The sequence below is a fragment of the Carcharodon carcharias genome, chromosome 24 (genome assembly GCF_017639515.1).
Source record: "Carcharodon carcharias isolate sCarCar2 chromosome 24, sCarCar2.pri, whole genome shotgun sequence".
Lineage (NCBI taxonomy): Eukaryota > Metazoa > Chordata > Chondrichthyes > Lamniformes > Lamnidae > Carcharodon > Carcharodon carcharias.
This window is the reverse complement of record NC_054490.1, coordinates 10326826-10349116: the sequence shown is the minus strand read 5'-3', so window position 1 is coordinate 10349116 and position 22291 is coordinate 10326826. Positions and strand designations below refer to the sequence as shown.

Here is a 22291-nt window from a genome sequence, read left to right as displayed (position 1 = left end):
GAGAGAGATACAGAGCGCGAGAGAGAGAGAGATACAGAGCGCGAGAGAGAGAGAGATACAGAGCGCGAGAGAGAGAGACACAGAGCGCGAGAGAGAGAGACACAGAGCGCGAGAGAGAGATACAGAGCGCGAGAGAGACAGATACAGAGCGCGAGAGAGACAGATACAGAGCGCGCCAGACAGATACAGAGCGCGCCAGACAGATACAGAGCGCGCCAGACAGATACAGAGCGCGCCAGACAGATACAGAGCGCGCCAGACAGATACAGAGCGCGCCAGACAGATACAGAGCGCGCCAGACAGATACAGAGCGCGCCAGACAGATACAGAGCGCGCCAGACAGATACAGAGCGCGCCAGACAGATACAGAGCGCGCCAGACAGATACAGAGCGCGCCAGACAGATACAGAGCGCGCGAGAGAGAGATACAGAGCGCGCGAGAGAGAGATACAGAGCGCGCGAGAGAGAGATACAGAGCGCGCGAGAGAGCGCGAGAGAGAGCGCGCGAGAGAGCGCGCGAGAGAGCGCGCGAGAGAGCGCGCGAGAGAGCGCGCGAGAGAGCGCGCGAGAGAGCGCGCGAGAGAGCGCGCGAGAGAGCGCGCGAGAGAGCGCGAGAGAGAGCGCGAGAGAGAGCGCGAGAGAGAGCGCGAGAGAGAGCGCGCGAGAGCGCGAGAGAGCGCGCGAGAGAGCGCGAGAGAGAGCGCGAGAGAGAGCGCGAGAGAGAGCGCGAGAGAGAGCGCGATACAGAGCGCGCGAGAGAGCGATACAGAGCGCGCGAGAGAGCGATACAGAGCGCGCGAGAGAGCGATACAGAGCGCGCGAGAGAGAGCGATACAGAGCGCGCGAGAGAGAGCGATACAGAGCGCGCGAGAGAGAGCGATACAGAGCGCGCGAGAGAGAGCGATACAGAGCGCGCGAGAGAGAGCGATACAGAGCGCGCGAGAGAGAGCGATACAGAGCGCGCGAGAGAGAGCGATACAGAGCGCGCGAGAGAGAGCGATACAGAGCGCGCGAGAGAGAGCGATACAGAGCGCGCGAGAGAGAGCGATACAGAGCGCGCGAGAGAGAGCGATACAGAGCGCGCGAGAGAGAGCGATACAGAGCGCGCGAGAGAGAGCGATACAGAGCCCGCGAGAGAGAGCGATACAGAGCCCGCGAGAGAGAGCGATACAGAGCCCGCGAGAGAGAGCGATACAGAGCCCGCGAGAGAGAGCGATACAGAGCCCGCGAGAGAGCGATACAGAGCCCGCGAGAGAGAGCGATACAGAGCCCGCGAGAGAGAGCGATACAGAGCCCGCGAGAGAGAGCGATACAGAGCCCGCGAGAGAGAGCGATACAGAGCCCGCGAGAGGGAGCGATACAGAGCCCGCGAGAGGGAGCGATACAGAGCCCGCGAGAGGGAGCGATACAGAGCCCGCGAGAGGGAGCGATACAGAGCCCGCGAGAGGGAGCGATACAGAGCCCGCGAGACAGACAGATACAGAGCCCGCGAGACAGACAGATACAGAGCCCGCGAGACAGACAGATACAGAGCCCGCGAGACAGACAGATACAGAGCCCGCGAGACAGACAGATACAGAGCCCGCGAGACAGACAGATACAGAGCCCGCGAGACAGACAGATACAGAGCCCGCGAGACAGACAGATACAGAGCCCGCGAGACAGACAGATACAGAGCGCGCCAGACAGACAGATACAGAGCCCGCGAGACAGACAGATACAGAGCGCGCCAGACAGACAGATACAGAGCGCGCCAGACAGACAGATACAGAGCGCGCCAGACAGATACAGAGCGCGCCAGACAGATACAGAGCGCGCCAGACAGATACAGAGCGCGCCAGACAGATACAGAGCGCGCCAGACAGATACAGAGCGCGCCAGACAGATACAGAGCGCGCCAGACAGATACAGAGCGCGCCAGACAGATACAGAGCGCGCCAGACAGATACAGAGCGCGCCAGACAGATACAGAGCGCGCGAGAGAGAGATACAGAGCGCGCCAGACAGATACAGAGCGCGCCAGACAGATACAGAGCGCGCGAGAGAGAGATACAGAGCGCGCGAGAGAGCGCGCGAGAGAGCGCGCGAGAGAGCGCGCGAGAGAGCGCGCGAGAGAGCGCGCGAGAGAGCGCGCGAGAGAGCGCGCGAGAGAGCGCGCGAGAGAGCGCGAGAGTGAGCGCGAGAGAGCGCGCGAGAGAGCGCGCGAGAGAGAGCGCGAGAGCGCGAGAGAGCGCGATACAGAGCGCGCGAGAGAGCGCGATACAGAGCGCGCGAGAGAGCGCGATACAGAGCGCGCGAGAGAGCGCGATACAGAGCGCGCGAGAGAGCGCGATACAGAGCGCGCGAGAGAGCGCGATACAGAGCGCGCGAGAGAGCGCGATACAGAGCGCGCGAAAGAGAGCGATACAGAGCGCGCGAGAGAGAGCGATACAGAGCGCGCGAGAGAGCGCGAGAGAGAGCGATACAGAGCGCGCGAGAGAGAGCGATACAGAGCGCGCGAGAGAGCGCGAGAGAGAGCGATACAGAGCGCGCGAGAGAGAGCGATACAGAGCGCGCGAGAGAGAGCGATACAGAGCGCGCGAGAGAGAGCGATACAGAGCGCGCGAGAGAGAGCGATACAGAGCGCGCGAGAGAGAGCGATACAGAGCGCGCGAGAGAGAGCGATACAGAGCGCGCGAGAGAGAGCGATACAGAGCGCGCGAGAGAGAGCGATACAGAGCCCGCGAGAGAGAGCGATACAGAGCCCGCGAGAGAGAGCGATACAGAGCCCGCGAGAGAGAGCGATACAGAGCCCGCGAGAGAGAGCGATACAGAGCCCGCGAGAGAGAGCGATACAGAGCCCGCGAGAGAGAGCGATACAGAGCCCGCGAGAGAGAGCGATACAGAGCCCGCGAGAGAGAGCGATACAGAGCCCGCGAGAGAGAGCGATACAGAGCCCGCGAGAGAGAGCGATACAGAGCCCGCGAGACAGACAGATACAGAGCCCGCGAGACAGACAGATACAGAGCCCGCGAGACAGACAGATACAGAGCCCGCGAGACAGACAGATACAGAGCGCGCGAGACAGATACAGAGCGCGCCAGACAGACAGATACAGAGCGCGCCAGACAGACACAGAGCGCGCCAGACAGATACAGAGCGCGCCAGACAGATACAGAGCGCGCCAGACAGATACAGAGCGCGCCAGACAGATACAGAGCGCGCCAGACAGATACAGAGCGCGCCAGACAGATACAGAGCGCGAGACAGAGAGAGCGCGAGACAGATGGAGAGCGCGAGACAGATGGAGAGCGCGAGACAGATGGAGAGCGCGAGACAGATAAATAGACAGCGAGACAGATAAATAGACAGCGAGACAGATAAATAGACGGCGAGACAGATAAATAGAGGGCGAGACAGATAAATAGAGGGCGAGACAGATAAATAGAGGGCGAGACAGATAAATAGAGGGCGAGACAGATAAATAGAGGGCGAGACAGATAAATAGAGAGCGAGACAGATAAATAGAGAGCGAGACAGATAGAGAGAGAGATAGATAGAGAGAGAGATGGAGAGAGAGAGAGAGATATAGTTAGAGATATATAGATAGAGAGAGAGAGATAGATAGATACGTAGAGAGAGAGAGAGAGAGAGAGAGATAGATAGAGAGAGATAGATAGAAAGAGAGATAGATAGAGAAAGAGGGGAAATCAGCCAGGGTTCCTGCTCCTGATCACTGTCCAGCGAGCCTCTGTTGGAAGGAGCGTGTCCGATTTGTGCAGACGTGGGACGGGGATTCAGGGCATTTGACCTTCCGGTTGGTGAGAACTTGTGACTGTGCCCCTCTCTCGGGGATAGGTGGTCAGCACTGGACGAGAATTAGGATGGTGGGGGGGGAGGGGTGGAAACAAACGGAGATCTCTGTCTCACCGCAAAACAAGCTGGGGAGGAGGCAGTGGCGCCGGGGGGCATATCGCTCAACTAGGATCCCAGAGGCCCAAGTGAACGCTACGGGGCCACAGTTTCAAATCCTGCCTGAGCCGCTGGGTGCCACTCAAATTCAATTAATGGGATGTGGGATGACGAAGTTGGTCTCAGTCACGGTCACCGTGGACACCGCTTCGGAAACTGCCTGCTTCGCGAACGCCCCTTTAAGGGTGTGGAGGACCGGCCGTCCTTACCCAGCCGGCCTACACGTGGACTCCGGAGCCACTGCAATAACCGCCCCTCTGAAGTGGCTGAGCCAGCCACCCAGCTCAAGGGCAACTGGGGGGGGTTGGGGGGGTGAGCAGCCAGCGACGGCCCACATTCCGCCAAAGGGTAAATAAAAGCAGACATCCCTCTCCCGCCTTCCCAGGGGCACATCTGAAAGCGGAGGTGAGGTGGGGTGAGGTGAGAGGGGCGCACTCCCCTCCTCCTCCCTCCCTCCAAAGGGTTTCGATGGGGAGTCCGCTTGGCAATCGAGGAGCTGGAGGCCTGGGAGAGCTGCCCTCGTTCCTTGGTGAGAGGAGGTTGGTTGCGGGGGGGGGGTGTCACAGGTCAGTGACTGTAGAGGGGGCAAAGGTGGGTTGGGGGGGTGGGGTTGGGGGTTGGGGAAGCATTGGCGACGCTCAGCAACCACCACAGAGGGGGACGCTGCTCAGGTCACTGCCACCCAGCCTCGCGGGCACCTTGGCAGGTGCCAGGAGCCTGATGGCAACACCGCGGGCAGCGAGCCAGATGTCCAGAAGGCCTTGGGAGCAAGGAAGGCAAACGTGGGGCAGCCAAAGGCTAGTGTGAAGCCAACAGGTCCGAGGGGTGGTTGCGGGGGAGACATTCAGCCCCTCGAGCCTGCTGCGCCATTCATCAAGATAGCAGCTGACCTTCTAGCTGAACTCCGCTAACCCCCATACCCCTCAAACCCCTCAGGATCCCAAAATATCTCGATCCCAGTCCGAAACAGTCTCAACGCAACCGAGCAACTGCAGCCGTCCGGCGTAGAGGATCGCAAAGGTTCACAGCCCTCCGAGTGAAGGCGTTTCTCCTCAACTCAGTCCGGAAGGGCCGACCCCTCTCATGTTGAGGGTGGGGGCTGAATGGGGCCTCCTCCTGTTCCTGTGTAACAGGCTCAAGGAGGGTGCTGAATGGGGCCTCCTCCTGTTCCTGTGTAACAGGCTCGAGGAGGGGGCTGAATGGGGCCTCCTCCTGTTCCTGTGTAACAGGCTCAAGGAGGGGGCTGAATGGGGCCTCCTCCTGTTCCTGTGTAACAGGCTCGAGGAGGGGGCTGAATGGGGCCTCCGCCTGTCCCTGTGTAACAGGCTCGAGGGGCTGAATGGGGCCTCCTCCTGTTCCTGTGTAACAGGCTCGAGGGGCTGAATGGGGCCTCCTCCTGTTCCTGTGTAACAGGCTCGAGGAGGAGGGGGGCTGAATGGGGCCTCCTCCTGTTCCTGTGTAACAGGATCGAGGAGGGGGTGCTGAATGGGGCCTCCTCCTGTTCCTGTGTAACAGGCTCGAGGAGGGGGCTGAATGGGGCCTCCTCCTGTTCCTGTGTAACAGGCTCGAGGAGGAGGGGGGCTGAATGGGGCCTCCTCCTGTTCCTGTGTAACAGGCTCGAGGGGGCTGAATGGGGCCTCCTCCTGTTCCTGTGTAACAGGCTCGTGGAGGGGGGGCTGAATGGGGCCTCCTCCTGTTCCTGTGTAACAGGCTCGAGGAGGGGGCTGAATGGGGCCTCCTCCTGTTCCTGTGTAACAGGCTCGAGGAGGGGGGTGCTGAATGGGGCCTCCTCCTGTTCCTGTGTAACAGTCTCGAGGGGCTGAATGGGGCCTCCTCCTGTTCCTGTGTAACAGTCTCGAGGGGCTGAATGGGGCCTCCTCCTGTCCCTGTGTAACAGGCTCAAGGAGGGGGCTGAATGGCCTCCTCCTGTTCCTGTGTAACAGGCTCAAGGAGGGGGGCTGAATGGGGCCTCCTCCTGTTCCTGTGTAACAGGCTCGAGAGGGGGGGCTGAATGGGGCCTCCTCCTGTTCCTGTGTAACAGGCTTGAGGAGGGGGGGCTGAATGGGGCCTCCTCCTGTTCCTGTGTAACAGGCTCGAGGAGGGGGTGTCTGAATGGGGCCTCCTCCTGTTTCTGTGTAACAGGCTCGAGGAAGGGGCTGAATGGGGCCTCCTCCTGTTCCTGTGTAACAGGCTCGAGGAGGGGGCTGAATGGGGCCTCCTCCTGTCCCTATGTAGTCTCCAGGGAGGGGCTGAGTTGCTTGTAGGGATTAATGAGAGCAAATCTCCTTCAAAGCTACAACATTCTGAGGGGGTTTGATAGGGTGGACGCTGGGAGATTGTTCCCGCTGGCTGGGGGGGGAATCTAAGACACGGTGGGGGCGGGGGGGGGGTGGGGGGCAGAGTCTCAGGATAAGGGGGCCAATCATTTAGGACTGAAATGAGGAGAAATTTCTTGACTCAAAAGGGTTGGCAATCTTCGGAAATCCCTTCCCCAGGGGGTTGCGGACGCTACATCGCTGAACACATTTAAGGCTGGGACAGACAGATTGTCGGTGTCTCGGGGCCTCAAGAGGTATGGGGAGCAGGTGGCAAAATGGAGCTAGAGCCCAAGGTCAGCCACGATCGTACTGAATGGAGGAGCCAGGCTCAGGGTGGTCGGCTATGCTCTCACTTACAACTGATATCACCGCTCAAGGTTCAAATCTTTCATACCTTCTTCCGCTGGGAGTTCTGAGATCAGCAGGAGATGCAGCCACATGGAAGAGAAGAGAGACAACGCGTTAGGAACTGCAGCACGCAGCGATAAACACGGGAGACGACACAGCCATCCTGGTCAGGGGAGGCTGCTCTCCGGCACCGCCAGCAAGCGCAGGCGTGTTAAGCGTTACCGACCGTACCACACACGGCTCGAGTTAGCATCTGCACTGAGTTCGGAAAGTTCCTGAAATCAGTCTGCCCCGGTTCCAGAACTCCCGAGATGCCCAGAGCAATCAGGACAGCTCTCAAGCTCAACTGAACGCAATCCCGGTGAGACTGGAGGACGGAAAGGAGTCGGTGCAGTCCTAATCCTTACATGATTCGAGTCCTCAACGGGGTACTTAACCGCTGAAGTTCAGGTGTAATGTAGGAATGGTGTAGGTTTGTAATGTTAATTTAATTCAATTTCAAACATGACCCTTCTTTAAAAACCCTGCTGCTATTGTTTGTCTATTTTTGCTCCCCCACGATTGTGACATGTCCTGGGGTTTCTAACCCAATTGCCTCACCGATATATGAATTTTTCGATATATGTCACACTGCAGTTCAATCTTCGAGCCGCAAACGTGTTTTTTGACTAAAAGGCTGTTATTATTAGTGAGAATCATGGTTAGGTAATCCATACCACAGACAGACACACGCACACGACGAACATACAAACTCGGCAACACGCTGTAACACGTGGACAAATATAAAAACACACCAACACGCTACAGCACATGCAGAAATATACAAACACACCAACACGCTACAGCACATGCAGAAATATACAAACATGCAAACACGCAAGAACACATGCACATTGTACAAACATGTCAACATGCTACAACACAAGCACACATATACAAACATGCCAACACGTTAAAACACATGCACCACATATACAAACATGTCAACACGCTACAACACATGCACACATTTACAAACATGCCAACACGTTAAAACACATGTACCACATATACAAACATGTCAACATGCTATAACACATGCACACATATACAAACATGCCAACACGCAACAACATATGCATAAATATACAAACAAGCAAACACGCAAGAACACATGCACAAATTACAAACATGCTAACACGTTCCTACACATGCATACATAGACGTTCCTACACATGAACACATACACAGGCACACTTACACATACGTACACATATACAGGCACACTTCTACACACGCACACATATACAGGCACACTTCTACACACATGCACACATATACAGGCACACTTCTACACACATGCACACATATACAGGCACACTTCTACACACATGCACACATATACAGGCACACTTCTACACACATGCACACATATACAGGCACACTTCTACACACATGCACACATATACAGGCACACTTCTACACACATGCACACATATACAGGCACACTTCTACACACGCACACATATACAGGCACACTTCTACACACGCACACATATACAGGCACACTTCTAGACGCACACATATACAGACACACTTTTACACACGCACACATATACAGGCACACTTCTACATACGCACACATATACAGGCACACTTCTACACACGCACACATATACAGGCACATTCCTACATACGCACACATATACAGGCACACTCCTACACACGCACACATATACAGGCACACTTCTACACGCACACATATACAGGCACACTTCTACACACGCACACATATACAGGCACACTTACACATACGCACACATATACAGGCACACTCCTACACACGCACACATATACAGGCACACTTCTACACACGCACACATATACAGGCACACTTCTACACACACGCACACATCTATAGGCACACTTCTACACACATGCACACATATACAGGCACATTCCTACATACGCACACATATACAGGCACACTCCTACACACGCACACATATACAGGTACACTCCTACACACGCACACATATACAGGCACACTTCTACACACGCACACATATACAGGCACACTTACACATACGCACACATATACATGCACACATATACAGGCACACTCATACATACGCACACATATACAGGCACACTCCTACACACACACACATACACACGCACACATACACACGCACACTCCTACACACGTACGCATATACAAACATGCTCCTACACATGCACACATTTACAGACACACTACAATTCATGCACACACAAAAACAACCAACAACGCAGACAAATATATGAAAATGTCAACATGCTACTACAATCACACGCGTGGGTGCACCAGTGCCCACATATGGGCACCCTTGTTAACACACACATTTGCCAAAAGCTCATAAATACACACATATGTGCGGTTTTCACAAACATACACACTCGCTACTTCACACGCCAATACGCAACTACACAGACATTTACACACTAACCCGAGCTTAACCCTGTCCGCGTGCGCATGCACACACGCACACACAAATGCACACGTTAACGCTTTTTCAATCGCACATGCAGCTCGGCAATGCTGCGAATTACCCAGAGAGATGCATACAAACAGCTTCCTCTGAGAACACCTGGGAAAACCAGAGAGCAAATCAACATCGGTGATCGACACAGTGACAGCCTCCCTGTCAAAGCTCCTAGTGCCAAATTAACTGCACACTGGGGATTAACACCCTGCTCAAAACACAGGGCCAGAGAGACTGGGATCAGCACGACAAGGAAAGTGAGTTGGAAACGCAAGGCTCATGGAGGAACATATCGCCACATCAACGTGACAGGGTAAACCGCCCCACTCCCCATCACCCCTGCCATACCACATTTAATACCCAGTGCCTAAAGTCGAGTGATTCCCAGAGCAGGTACAGCACGGGGTTAGACACAGAGTAAATCTCCCTCTACACTGTCCCCAGCAAACACTCCCAGGACAGGTACAGCACAGGGTTAGATACAGAGTAAATCTCCCTCTACACTGTCCCCATCAAACACTCCCAGGACAGGTACAGCACGGGGTTAGATACAGAGTAAAGCTCCCTCTACACTGTCCCCCTCAAACACTCCCAGGACAGGTACAGCACGGGGTTAGATACAGAGTAAAGCTCCCTCTACGCTGTCCCCATCAAACATTCCCAGGACAGGTACAGCACGGGGTTAGATACAGAGTAAAGCTCCCTCTACACCGTCCCCATCAAACACTCCCAGGACAGGTACAGCACGGGGTTAGATACAGAGTAAAGCTCCCTCTACACTGTCCCCATCAAACACTCCCAGGACAGGTACAGCACAGGGTTAGATACAGAGTAAAGCTCCCTCTACACTATCCCCATCAAACACATCCAGGACAGGTACAGCACGGGGTTAGATACAGAGTAAAGCTCCCTCTACACCGTCCCCATCAAACACTCCCAGGACAGGTACAGCACGGGGTTAGATACAGAGTAAAGCTCCCTCTACACTGTCCCCATCAAACACTCCCAGGACAGGTCCATCGAACAGGATTGTTGTCTAAAAGCCCGATCTTTAACTGATCATCATAGTGATTCACAGCATGGAGGGAAACCAATTGGCCCATTGTATCCATGTTGATCCTTTGAGGTTACGGCATTTTACACTCATATCTGAGTACTTTTTCAACATTACCAGGGCTCCTGCCTCTAGCCCTATTAGACAGCGAGTTCCAGATCCCTACAACCCTCTGAGTCATAAAGGTCTACAGCACAGAAAAAGGACCTTCGGCCCATCCAGTCTGCGCCGGTGAAACAAGTACTTAACTACTCTAATCCCGTTTTCCAGCACTAGGCCCATAGCTTTGTATGCCATGTGGCATCGCAAGTGCACTTCCAAATACTTCTTAAATGTTATGAGGGTTTCTGCCTCTCCCACCCTTTCAGGCACTGAGTTCCAGATTGCCACCACCCTCTGGGTGAAAAAATTCTTCCTCACATCCCTGCTAAACCTCCTGCCCCTTACCTTAAATCAATGCCCCCTGGTTATTGATCCTTCCACCAAGGGGAAAAGTTCCTTCCTGTCTACCCTATCTATGCCCCTCATAATTTTATACACCTCAATCATGTCCCCCCTCAATCTCCTCTGCTGCAGGGAAAATAACCCCAGTCTATCCAATCTCTCCCCATAACTAAAACTCTCCAGCCCAGGCAACATCCTGGTAAATCTCCTCTGCACTCTCTCTAGTGCAGTCACATCCTTCCTATAATGTGGATTCCAGAACTGCACACAATACTCTAGCTGTGGCCTAACCAGCGTTTTATACAGTTCCAGCATAACCTCCCTGTCTTATATTCTACACCTCGGCTAATAAAGGCAAGTATCCCATATGCCTTCTTAACCCCCTTATCCACCTGTCCCGCTACCTCAAGGGACCGGTGGATATGCATACCATGGTCCCTCTGATCCTCGGTACTTCCCAAGGTTCAACTATTCATCGTGTATTCCCGAGCCTTGTTTGTCCTGCCCAAGTGCATCACCCCACACTTATCCGGATTAAATTCCATTTGCCACTGATCAGCCCATCTGACCAGCCCGTCTATATCCTCCCGTAATCTAAGGCTATCCTCCTCACTATTTACCACCCCACCAATTTTCGTGTCATCCGTGAACTTACTGATCAGCCCTCCTACATTCAAGTCCAAATCGTCCAACACCGATCCCTGTGGAACCCCACTGGACACAGGCATCCAGTCACAAAAACACCCCTCTGCTTCCTGCCACTCAGCCAATTCTGGATCCAATTTGCCAAATTGCCTTGGATCCCATGGGCTCTTAACTTCCTTATCAGCCTCCCATGCGGGACCCTATCAAAAGCCTTGCTGAAGTCCAAGTAGACTATGTCAAATGCATTGCCCTCATCTACACACCTGGTCAACTCTTCAAAAAATTCAATCAAATTGGTCAGACATGACCTCCCCTTAACAAAACCATGCTGACTGTCCTTGATTAATCCCTGCCTCTCCAAGTGTAGATTCATTCTGTCCCTCAGAATTGCTTCCAATAGTTTCCCCACCACTGAGGTTAGACTGACTGGCCTGTTTATCTAATCCTCAGTTTATCCTGGTTTATCCCTTCCTGAATAACGGTACCACATTGGCTGTCCTCCAGTCCTCTGGCACCTCTCCTGTGGCCAGAGAGTTATTGAAAATTTTTGCCAGCGCCCCTTCTATCTTCGCCCTTGCCTCACTCAACAGCCTGGGATACATTTCACCCTGGCCTGGAGATTTATCTACTTTTAAGCCTGCCAGACCACTTAGAACCTCCTCCCTTTCTATGCTAATTTCTTTCATTATATCACCGTCCTTCTGCCTGATTTCCATACCCACATTGTCCCTCTCACTTGTGAACACCAACACAAAGTATTCAGTTAGAACCTACCTACGTCTTCTGGCTCCACACACAAATTACCACTATGGTCCTTAATGGGCCCTACTCTTTCCCTAGTTATCCTCTTACTCTTAATGTACTTGTAAAATAACTTTGGATTTTCCTTTATTTTACCTGCCAATGCTTTTTCATGCCCCCCTTTTTGCTCTCCTAATTTCCTTTTTAAGGTCCCCCCTACACATCCTATATTCCTCTGGGGCTTCCGCTGTTTTGAGCCCTTGGTATCTGCCATAAGCCTCCCCTTTTCTCTTTATCCAAACCTGTATATTCCTCAACATCCAGGGTTCCCTGGATTTGTTGATCTCACCTTCCATCTTTACTGGAATATGTTGGCCCTGTACTCTCCCTAATCCTTCTTGAATGAGTCCCACTGCTCTGATGCAAATTTACCTAAAAGTAGCTGCTCCCAAATCACTCTGGCCAAATCATATCTGATCTTATTAAAATCAGCATTCCCCCAATTTAGAACTATGATTTCTGGCCCATCCTTGTCCTTTTCCATCACAACCTTGAATCTAACAGAGTTATTATCACTATCTGCAAAATGCTCCCCCATTGATACCCCAGCACTTGCCCGACTTCATTCCTTAAAATTAAGTCCAGGACCACCCCCTCTCTTGTAGGACCTTCTACATACAGGCTTAAAAAGCTCTCCTGGATGCCTTTTAAGAATTCCGCTCCCTTTAAACCTATCACACTATGACAAACCCAGTCAATGTTGGGGGAAGTTGAAATTCCCCCACTATTACCACCCTGTTATTTCCACACTTCTCTGAGATTTGCATACATATCTGCTCTTCTCTTTCTCTCTTTGACTGTTTGGGGGCCCATAGTACACTCTCAGCAAAGCGATTGCTCCTTTTCTGTTTTTAACATTCCCAGAGTTTCCCCTTGACGCCCTTCTAAGCCTCTCAGCACCGACTCGAAATCAAGGGCAACAGGCCTGGATAGTTGAATGCGCTCTCCCCTCAGCCTCCTCTGTTCTCAAGAAACCCAGCTCGTCCAATCTACCCTCGTCGCTAAAGATGTCCAGTCCAGGGGACCGTCCTCTGTAAATCTCCGCCGGACGATCACATCTGTCCTCCAGGACAATGAGCAGAGCTGCAGGCGGTACCTCAGGCAGTGACCTCTTTTCCTTTTTTTAAAAAAATATACAGTTCCAGCCTAACCAGAGATAGGAAGGGTTGTAGGGGCTGGAGGAGGTTACAGAGATAGGGAGGGTTGTAGGGGCTAGAGGAGGTTACAGAGATAGGGAGGGGTGTAGGGGTTGGAGGAGGTTACAGAGATAGGGAGGGGTGCAGGGGCTGGAGGAGGTTACAGAGATAGGGAGGGGTGTAGGGGTTGGAGGAGGTTACAGAGATAGGGAGGGTTGTAGGGGCTGGAGGAGGTTACAGAGATAGGGAGGGGTGTAGGGGCTGCAGGAGGTTACAGAGATAGGGAGGGTTGTAGGGGTGGAGGAGGTTACAGAGATAGGGAGGGATGTAGGGGTTGGAGGAGGTTACAGAGATAGGGAGGGTAGTAGGAGCTGGAGGAGGTGACAGAGATAGGGAGGGCTGTAGGGGCTGGAGGAGGTTACAGAGATAGGGAGGGTTGTAGTGGCTGGAGGAGGTTACTGAGATAGGGAGGATTGTAGTGGCTGGAGGAGGTTACAGAGATAGGGAGGGGTGTAGGGGCTGCAGGAGGTTACAGAGATAGGGAGGGTTGTAGGGGCTGGAGGAGGTTACAGAGATCGGGAGGGTTGTAGGGGCTGGAGGAGGTTACAGAGATAGGGAGGGTTGTAGGGGCTGGAGGAGGTTACAGAGATAGGGAGGGTTGTAGGGGCGGGAGGAGATAACAGAGATAGGGAGGGTTGTAAGGTCTGGAGGAGGTTACAGAGATAGGGAGGGGTGTAGGGGCTGGAGGAGGTTACAGAGATAGGGAGGGTTGTAGTGGCTGGAGGAGGATACAGAGATAGGGAGGGTTGTAGGGGCTGGAGGAGGTTACAGAGATAGGGAGGGTTGTAGTGGCTGGAGGAGGTTACAGAGATAGGGAGGGTTGTAGTGGCTGGAGGAGGATACAGAGATAGGGAGGGTTGTAGGGGCTGGGGGAGGTTACAGAATGGAATAGTCGAGTTTGGGCGTAACAAAGGCAAAGATGGGGGTGTCAGCAGCAGACGATCTTATCGAATGATAGAGCAGACTCGACTGATCAAATACGAACAAACGAATCAGGAGCAGGGTGAGGCCATTCGGCCCCTCGAGCCTGCTCCACCACTCGATCAGATCATGAGCTGATCTGATTGTGACCTCAGCTCCACGATCCTGCCTACACCCCAACACTCTTCATTCCCTAGTTCATCAAGAATCTCTCTACCTCCGTTTTATAAAAGCCGACTCCTGCTCCTGTCTCTACTGTTCTTATGAGCTGAGACGGGGGAAGTCAGGCGCTGTTACTGAGCAGGGGGTCGGCAGTCTTAGAGATGACATGAATATGAGGTGAGAAGCTCATCCTGAGGTCAAACATGACACCAGGGTTGTGAACAGACTGGCTTAATCTCAGACTGTTACCAGGGAGAGGTATGGACTCCGTACCAAGGAAACGGAGTTTGGAGTGGGGGCTGAAAACAATGGTTTTGATCTTCCCAATATTTAATTGAGATACAATATAAAGAGTATAGTTCTAAAGAGGATGCAAGAGAGGAACCTGGGGGTATATGTACATAAATCATTGAAGGTGGCAGGACATGTTGAGAGAGCGGGTATAAAGCATACACTATCCTGGGCTTTATTAATAGGGGCATAGAGTACAAGAACTGGGAGGTAATGTTAAACGTGTATAAAACACTGGTTCAGCCTCAGCTGGAGTTTTGTGCCCAATTCTGGGCATCGCACTTTAGGAGGGATATGAAGGCTTTCGGGAGAGTGCGGAAAAGATTGACGAGAACGGTTCCAGGGATGAGGAACTTCAGTGACGTGGAGAGATTGGAGAAGCCGGGATTGTTCTCCTTGGAGAAGAGAAGGTTGAGAGGAGATTTGATCGAGGTGTTCAAAATCATGAGGGGTCTGGACAAAGTTGATGGGGAGAAGCCGTTCCCATTGGTGGAAGGATCGAGAACCAGAGGGACACAGATTTAAGGCAATTGGTCAAAGAAGCAATGGTGACATGAGGAGAAACTTTTTCACGCAGTGAGTGGTTAGGATCTGGAATGCACTGAGAGTGTAGGGAAGACAGGGTCAATCGAGTGGTTAGGATCTGGAACGCCCTGTCTGAGAGTGTGGGGAAGACAGGGTCAATCGAGTGGTTAGGAGCTGGAACACACTGTCTGAGATTAAGGTGGAGACAGGGTCAATCGAGTGGTTAGGGTCTGGAACACACGGTCTGAGAGTGTGGTGGAGACAGGGTCAATCGAGTGGTTAGGATCTGGAACGCACTGTCTGAGAGTGTGGGGGAGACTGGGTCAATCGAGTGGTTAGGATCTGGAACTCACTGTCTGAGAGTGTCGGGGAGACAGGGTCAATCGAGTAGTTAGGATCTGGAACTCACTGTCTGAGAGTGTGGGGGAGAAAGGGTCAATTGAGGCTTTCTGAAGGGAATTGTTTCATTATCATGAAAAGGGAGAACGGGCAGGGTTACGGGGAGAAGCTGGGGGGGCACCGGCACGAGGTGAGCTGTTCCTTCAGAGGCTCGGCACAGACACGATGGGCTGAATGGCCTCCTCCGGTGCTGTGGCCATGCTATGATTCTGCGGAGGAAATCTCCACTCATCCAGCACTGGATGCCGGATAAGCTTCCTGATAATGTAGCGGCCTTGGAGGAGTGGAGAGAGAGAGAGAGAGAGAGAGAGCGGCGGTGCTGTGGTGTAGCTGGGTCAGGACATCGTCCCTGTGAAATCTAACGCCCGGCCTTAGGAAGACGTCGCCGAGGGGCGGCGTGTCGGTGAGAAGCAGAAGGGCAGCCAAGGATGGATGCTCGGGGAGGGATACCAGAGGTCACCGATAATTGCACCGCGGCTCCATGCTGAATACGTCTACTCACTTACTGGGGCAAGATATCCCCCTGGAAGCGGCCCCATCGCAAATTTATGATGCTGGAGGGAAGGTTGAGGAAGAGGCAGATCCCTCATCGACGAGGCTCGTGGAACACACGGGGAGAGCCTCCAGCCTGTTCCCTCCCCCTCGCAGGATTGAGCCTATGAGCTGAAGCTTAATTGGTTGCGCAGAGCAGGGGGGGGTTTTGCAATTAATGTCAGAACAACGATGATAATAAAGAGCACGACCCTGTTAGTATAAATAGGTACAGCCAACGAGGCCAGCATTTGAGGGAAAAGCAATCTGATCTAACCTAGAAATGAATGATTATATTTATAATGTATTAATTTAGCTCATATCCTCTCCAGCATCAGACTGTACAGAACTGCCCTCTGTCACTTCATTCCTACCACAGCCCATCAGCTGTTGAACCCCTCGACCTCTCCAGGTTGGACTCTCCTGGCTGACCTCCCATCTTCCAATCCCCCCATCCAAAAATGTCAGCTGCCACCTCACCCTGTATCTGAATTCACACTCAGCTCCATTCACACATCATTCATCCCCATCTCTGGAACCTCCTCCAGCCCCCTACAACCCTCCCTATCTCTGTAACCTCCTCCAGCCGCCTACAACTCTCCCTATCTCTGTAACCACCTCCAAACCCTACAACCCTCCCTATCTCTGTAACCTCCTCCAGCCCCTACAACCCTCCCTATCTCTGTAATCTCCGCCAGCCCCTACAACCCTATCTCTGTAAACTCCTCCAGCCCCTAAAAACCTCCCTATCTCTGTAACCTCCTCCAGCCCCCTACAACCCTCCCTATCTCTGTAACCACCTCCAAACCCTACAACCCTCCCTATCTCTGTAACCTCCACCAGTCCCTACAACCCTCCCTATCTCTGTAACCTCCTCCAGCCCCGACAGCCCTCCCTATCTCTGTAACCTCCTCCAGTCCCTACAACCCTCCCTATCTCTGTAACCTCCTCCAGCCCCTACAATCCTCCCTATCTCTGTAACCTCCACCAGCACCTACAACCCTCCCTATCTCTGTATCCTCCTCCAGCCCCTACAACCCTCCCTATCTCTGTAACCTCCTCCAGCCCCTACAACCCTCACTATCTCTGTAACCTCCTCCAGCCCCTACACCCCTCCCTATCTCTGTCACCCCCTCCAGCTCCTACACCCCTCCCTATCTCTGTAACCTCCTCCAGCCCCGACAACCCTTCCTATCTCTGTAACCTCCTCCAGCCCCTACAACCCTCCCTATCTCTGTCACCTCCTCCAGCTCCTACACCCCTCCCTATCTCTGTAACCTCCTCCAGCCCCGACAACCCTTCCTATCTCTGTAACCTCCTCCAGCCCCTACAACCCTCCCTATCTCTGTCACCTCCTCCAGCTCCTACACCCCTCCCTATCTCTGTCACCTCCTCCAGCCCCGACAACCCTCCCTATCTCTGTAACCTCCTCCAGCCCCGACAACCCTCCCTATCTCTGCAACCCTCCGAGATCTCTGCGCTCCTCCAATTCCGGCTTCTTGACGATCTCCCGATTTTAATCGCTCCACCATTGGCAGCCGTGCCTTCAGATGCCTGGGGACCTAACCTCTGGAATTTCCTCCCTAAACCTCTCCACTGCTCTTGCTCCCTCACCCCTCCTTCAAGACGTTACCTAAGACCTAAACCAGCATGCCTTGGTCATCTTCAGGGGCCCAAAACAGCCACTTGCCTTCTCCCTCCACTATGCAGGCCCTGCCCCCACCTCCCACTCCCAGCCCCCCCTCTGCGCCACATACACATTCAGGACACTCACCCCAACACTCAGGTCATTCTCCCACATCCCCCTCCTCCCTCACACACGTGCCCCTGCTCTCCCCACCACCACCACCCCCCCCTCCCCAAACTGGCCCCTCCTCCTCCTCACCCCTGCCACACACTGGTCCCTCCTCCTCCCCGCCACACACTGGCCCCTCCTCCTCCCCCTCCCCCCACCACACATAGTGGCCCCTCCTCCTCCTCCCCGCCACACAATCTGGCCCCACCCCGCCACACACTAGCCCCACCCCGCCACACACTAGCCCCACTTCCTCCCCGCCACACACTGGCCCCTCCTCCCCCCGCCACACACTGGCCCCTCCTCCACCCCGCCACACACTGGCCCCTCCTCCACCCCCGCCACACACTGGCCCCTCCTCCTCCCCCCGCCACACACTGGCCCCTCTTCCTCCCCCCGCCACACACTGGCCCCTCCTCCTCCCCCCGCCACACACTGGCCCCTCCTCCTCCCCCCGCCACACACTGGCCCCTCCTCCTCCACCCGCCACACACTGGCCCCTCCTCCTCCACCCGCCACACACTGGCCCCTCCTCCTCCCCCCGCCACACACTGGCCCCTCCTCCTCCCCCCGCCACACACTGGCCCCTCCTCCTCCCCCCCCCCGCCACACACTGGCCCCTCCTCCACTCCCGCCACACACTGGCCCCTCCTCCTCCACCCACCACACACTGGCCCCTCCTCCTCCCCCCGCCACACACCGGCCCCTCCTCCTCCCCCCGCCACACACCGGCCCCTCCTCCTCCCCCCGCCACACACCGGCCCCTCCTCCTCCCCCCGCCACACACCGGCCCCTCCTCCGCCACACACCGGCCCCTCCTCCGCCACACACCGGCCCCTCCTCCTCCCCCCACCCCCCAATCTGACCCCTCCTCCTACCCCCACTCCCCAATCTGACCCCTCCCCCCCACCCCCCCAACCCCCACAATCTGACCGCCCCACCCCTCCCTCCACACAAGCCCCACCCCTCCCTCCACACAGGCCCCTCCCCCCCACCCCCCACAATCTGACCCCTCCCCCTCCCCATCCCCCTCCCTCCACACAGGCCCCTCCCCCCTCTGTCTCTCCCTCACCGTTCGGTCCCCACTTGTCCCTCCCCTTGCGGAGTTGTTCGGGCCCTAGGCCGGTGGTCTCGTTGACCCCGAAATGCCGGAGAACCTCGTCCACGGTGCGGGTGTGAGCGGCCTCCATGGCGCCGGCGGCCGGTGCTCCGTGTCTCTCTCTCGCTCTCCCCCTCCCTCGCTCAGTCGGTCAGTCAGAATTGATTGTCCCGGGCCGAGAGGTTTCCGTCTCCGTCTGTCTCTTCCCCCCCTCAACACAACTCTCAAGGCGACGCCATGACACCGAAACCCGGCTTCGCTGGCCCGTTGGGGGGGGGGGGGTAGCCGGGACCTCGCTGACCGACGGCGGCTCAGCCAATCGGCGGCGGCTCCCACCCGGAGGTCTGAGGGCCTCGACCAATGGCAGGGGCGGGAGCCCCGGCTCGGGGGCGGGGCCTGAACACCTCCCGCGCCAACCTCCCGCTCCGGCGCATGCGCCCGTCCGCAACGGCCTCCGTCCGCGCAACAGACGCGCATGGGGTAGCGGGGAGGGGCGGGGCAGAGGGGGGGGTGGGGGAAGCTAGCCGCGTGATTGACGCCTAGGGGCACCAAATAGCGCCGAGGCACAACACGCTCTCGGCCAATCGGGCGGGGCGACCCCGCCTTCGCAGCCCAGACGGCCTCGGCCAATGGCGCTCCGTCCTGGTGCGAAGCCCCCTTCCAGGAGAGGCGGGCTGGCTATCGCCCCGCCCCACCCCGCCCCCTCTCCGGATATGTGTAACGCTCCCATTGGACCGCCGTTTCCGGGATAACGTCGCCCCGCCCCTCCTCCTCTTCGCCCCCGGGAGGGGTGGCGGTGGTGGTGCGCATGCCCTAGCTGCTGGCCGGTGTCGCAGGCGATTGGGCAGCCAACAAGGAGCCAAGGGAGGCAAGAGAAAACTCGGTCAACTTTGGGAGGACCCCCAGGATAGTTCCTCCAACACCGCCCCCTATTTCTTCCTGGCTGGGCCAGCTGGTGGCCAATGCAGGTCAAGCATTATGGCTTATTCTGCCCACATTCTTTTCCAGGTTTTTTTTAGGAAATTGAATCTTTCTAATCGTATAATTTTTAAAAAATAGTGTCTTACATAGAAACCAGGAGCAGGATGAGGCCATTCGGCCCTTCAAGCCTTCTCCACCCATTCATTATGATCATGGTTGATCATCCAACTCAATAGCCCTGCTCCCACTTTCTCTCCATACCCTTTGATCCCTTTCGCCCCCCCCAAGAGCTATATCTAACTCCTTCTTGAAAAACATACAATGTTTTGGCCTCAACTACTTTCTGTGGTAGTGAATTCCACAGAATCACCGCTCTCTGGGTGAAGAAATTTCTCCTCATCTCAGTCTTAAATGGTCTACCCCGTATCCTCAGACTGTGACCCCGTGGTTCTGGACTCCCCCCACCATCGGGAACATCCTTCCTGCATCTACCCTGTCCAGTCCTGTCAGAATTTTATAGGTTTCTATGAGATCCCCCCCTCATTCTCCTGAACTCCAGCGAAGATAATCCTAACCGACTCGATCTCTCCTCATATGTCAGTCCCACCGTCCCAGGAATCAGTCGGGTAAACCTTCGCTTCACTCCCTCTCTAGCAAGAACATCCTTCCTCAGATAAGGAGACCGAAGCTGCACACAATATTCGCCCCTGCACCTCAACCCCCTCCCACGGCACCTTGCCGTGCAACCGCAGAAGGTGCAACACCTGCCCCTTTACTTCCCCCCTCCTCACCGTCCAAGGGCCCAAACACTCCTTTCAAGTGAAGCAGCATTTCACTCGCACTTCCCTCAATTTAGTCTACTGCATTCGCTGTTCCCAATGTGGTCTCCTCTACATTGGAGAGACCAAACGCAGACTGGGTGATCATTTTGTGGAACACCTTCGGTCTGTCTGCAAGCAGGACCCAGACCTCCCTGTCGCTTGCCATTTCAACACCCCACCCTGCTCTCATGCCCACATGTCCGTCCTTGGCCTGCTAAATTGTTCCAGTGAAGCTCAGCGCAAACCGGAGGAACAGCACCTCATCTTCCGACTCGGCACTTTACAGCCTTCCGGACTGAATATTGAGTTTAACAGCTTCAGATCATGAACTCTCTCCTCCATCCTCACCGCTTTTTTATCCCCTTTTTCCTAATAATTATTGTGTATATATATTTATATATATTTTTTCATTTTCCCATCTATTTCTATTATTTTTGCATTTTATTTCCATTTTGTCTTATCTCCACCTTTTAGCCCATTTCGATCCCCTACCCCCACCCCCACTAGGGCCACTTGCTCATCCTGCTTTCTACCCTTCATGTTACCATTAACACATCCTTTGGCTAATATCACCACAGTCAATACCCATTTGTCCTGTTGTCTGTGACATCTTTGGCAATCACTCCTCTGCCACCGCCTATCACTAGCCCTCTATCCAGCTCCACCTGTCCCACCCCCCCTTAAACAGCTTATATTTCACCTCATTTCTATTTCTCTTTAGTTCTGATGAAGAGTCACGCGGACTCGAAATGTTAACTCTGTCTTCCTCTCCGCAGATGCCGTCAGACCTGCTGAGTTTTTCCAGCTATTTTTGTGTTTGTTTCACAATATTCCAGATGTGGTCTCACCAAGGCCCTGTATAATTGCAGCAAGACATCCCTGCTCCTGTGCTCGAATCCTTTTCCTATGAAGGCCAACATACCATTGGCCTTCTTTACCTGCACCTACATGCTTACCTTCAGCGACTGGTGTATGAGGACACCCAGGTCTCGGTACACATTCTCCTCTCTCAATCTATAGCCATTCAGATAATAATCTGCCTTCCTGTTTTTGCTACCAAAGTGGGTAACCTCACATTTATCCACAATTTACTGCATCTGCCATGTATTTGCCCACTCACTCAGCTTGTCCAAACCACACTGATGCATCTCTTCCTCACAGCTCACCCTCCCACCCAGCTTTGTGTCATCTGCATCCGACCCACCACTGCCCGATGGGCGAGCACTGAGGGACCGCTGCAGTGTCAGAGGTGCCATCTTTCTGACGAGATGTTAGGAACAGGAGAAGGCCATTCAGCCCATCGAGGCTGCTCCACCAGTCAATATGATCTTGGCAGCTCGAACACTTCAAAGCTTATTACCCACACTATCCCCATAGCCCTTTATGTTATTGTCAATCAGAAATCTGTCTATCTCTGCCGTGAACACACTCACTGACAGAGCTTCCACAGGCCCTCTGGGGTAGAGAATTCCAAAGATTCACAACCCTCTGAGTAAAGAAATTCCTCCCCATCTCGGTCCCAAGTGGCTTCCCCCTTATTCTGAAATTGTGTCCCCTGGTTCCAG

General features: G+C 54.5%; 1 protein-coding gene across 1 annotated transcript in view; it reads right to left on the bottom strand.

Annotated features, from left to right (window-relative positions):
• LOC121269335 (sarcoplasmic/endoplasmic reticulum calcium ATPase 2-like) overlaps nucleotides 1-19318 on the bottom strand; it is a 231911-nt gene extending 212593 nt beyond the window's left edge. The window contains exons 1-2 of the mRNA XM_041173886.1: nucleotides 18958-19318; nucleotides 6664-6681 (exon numbers count right to left, since the gene is read on the bottom strand). Coding sequence (XP_041029820.1) covers nucleotides 6664-6681; nucleotides 18958-19075 — 136 coding nt within the window. The 5' untranslated portion in view covers nucleotides 19076-19318. The remainder of the gene's footprint in view (nucleotides 1-6663; nucleotides 6682-18957) is intronic.
• Nucleotides 19319-22291: the final 2973 nt, after the last annotated feature.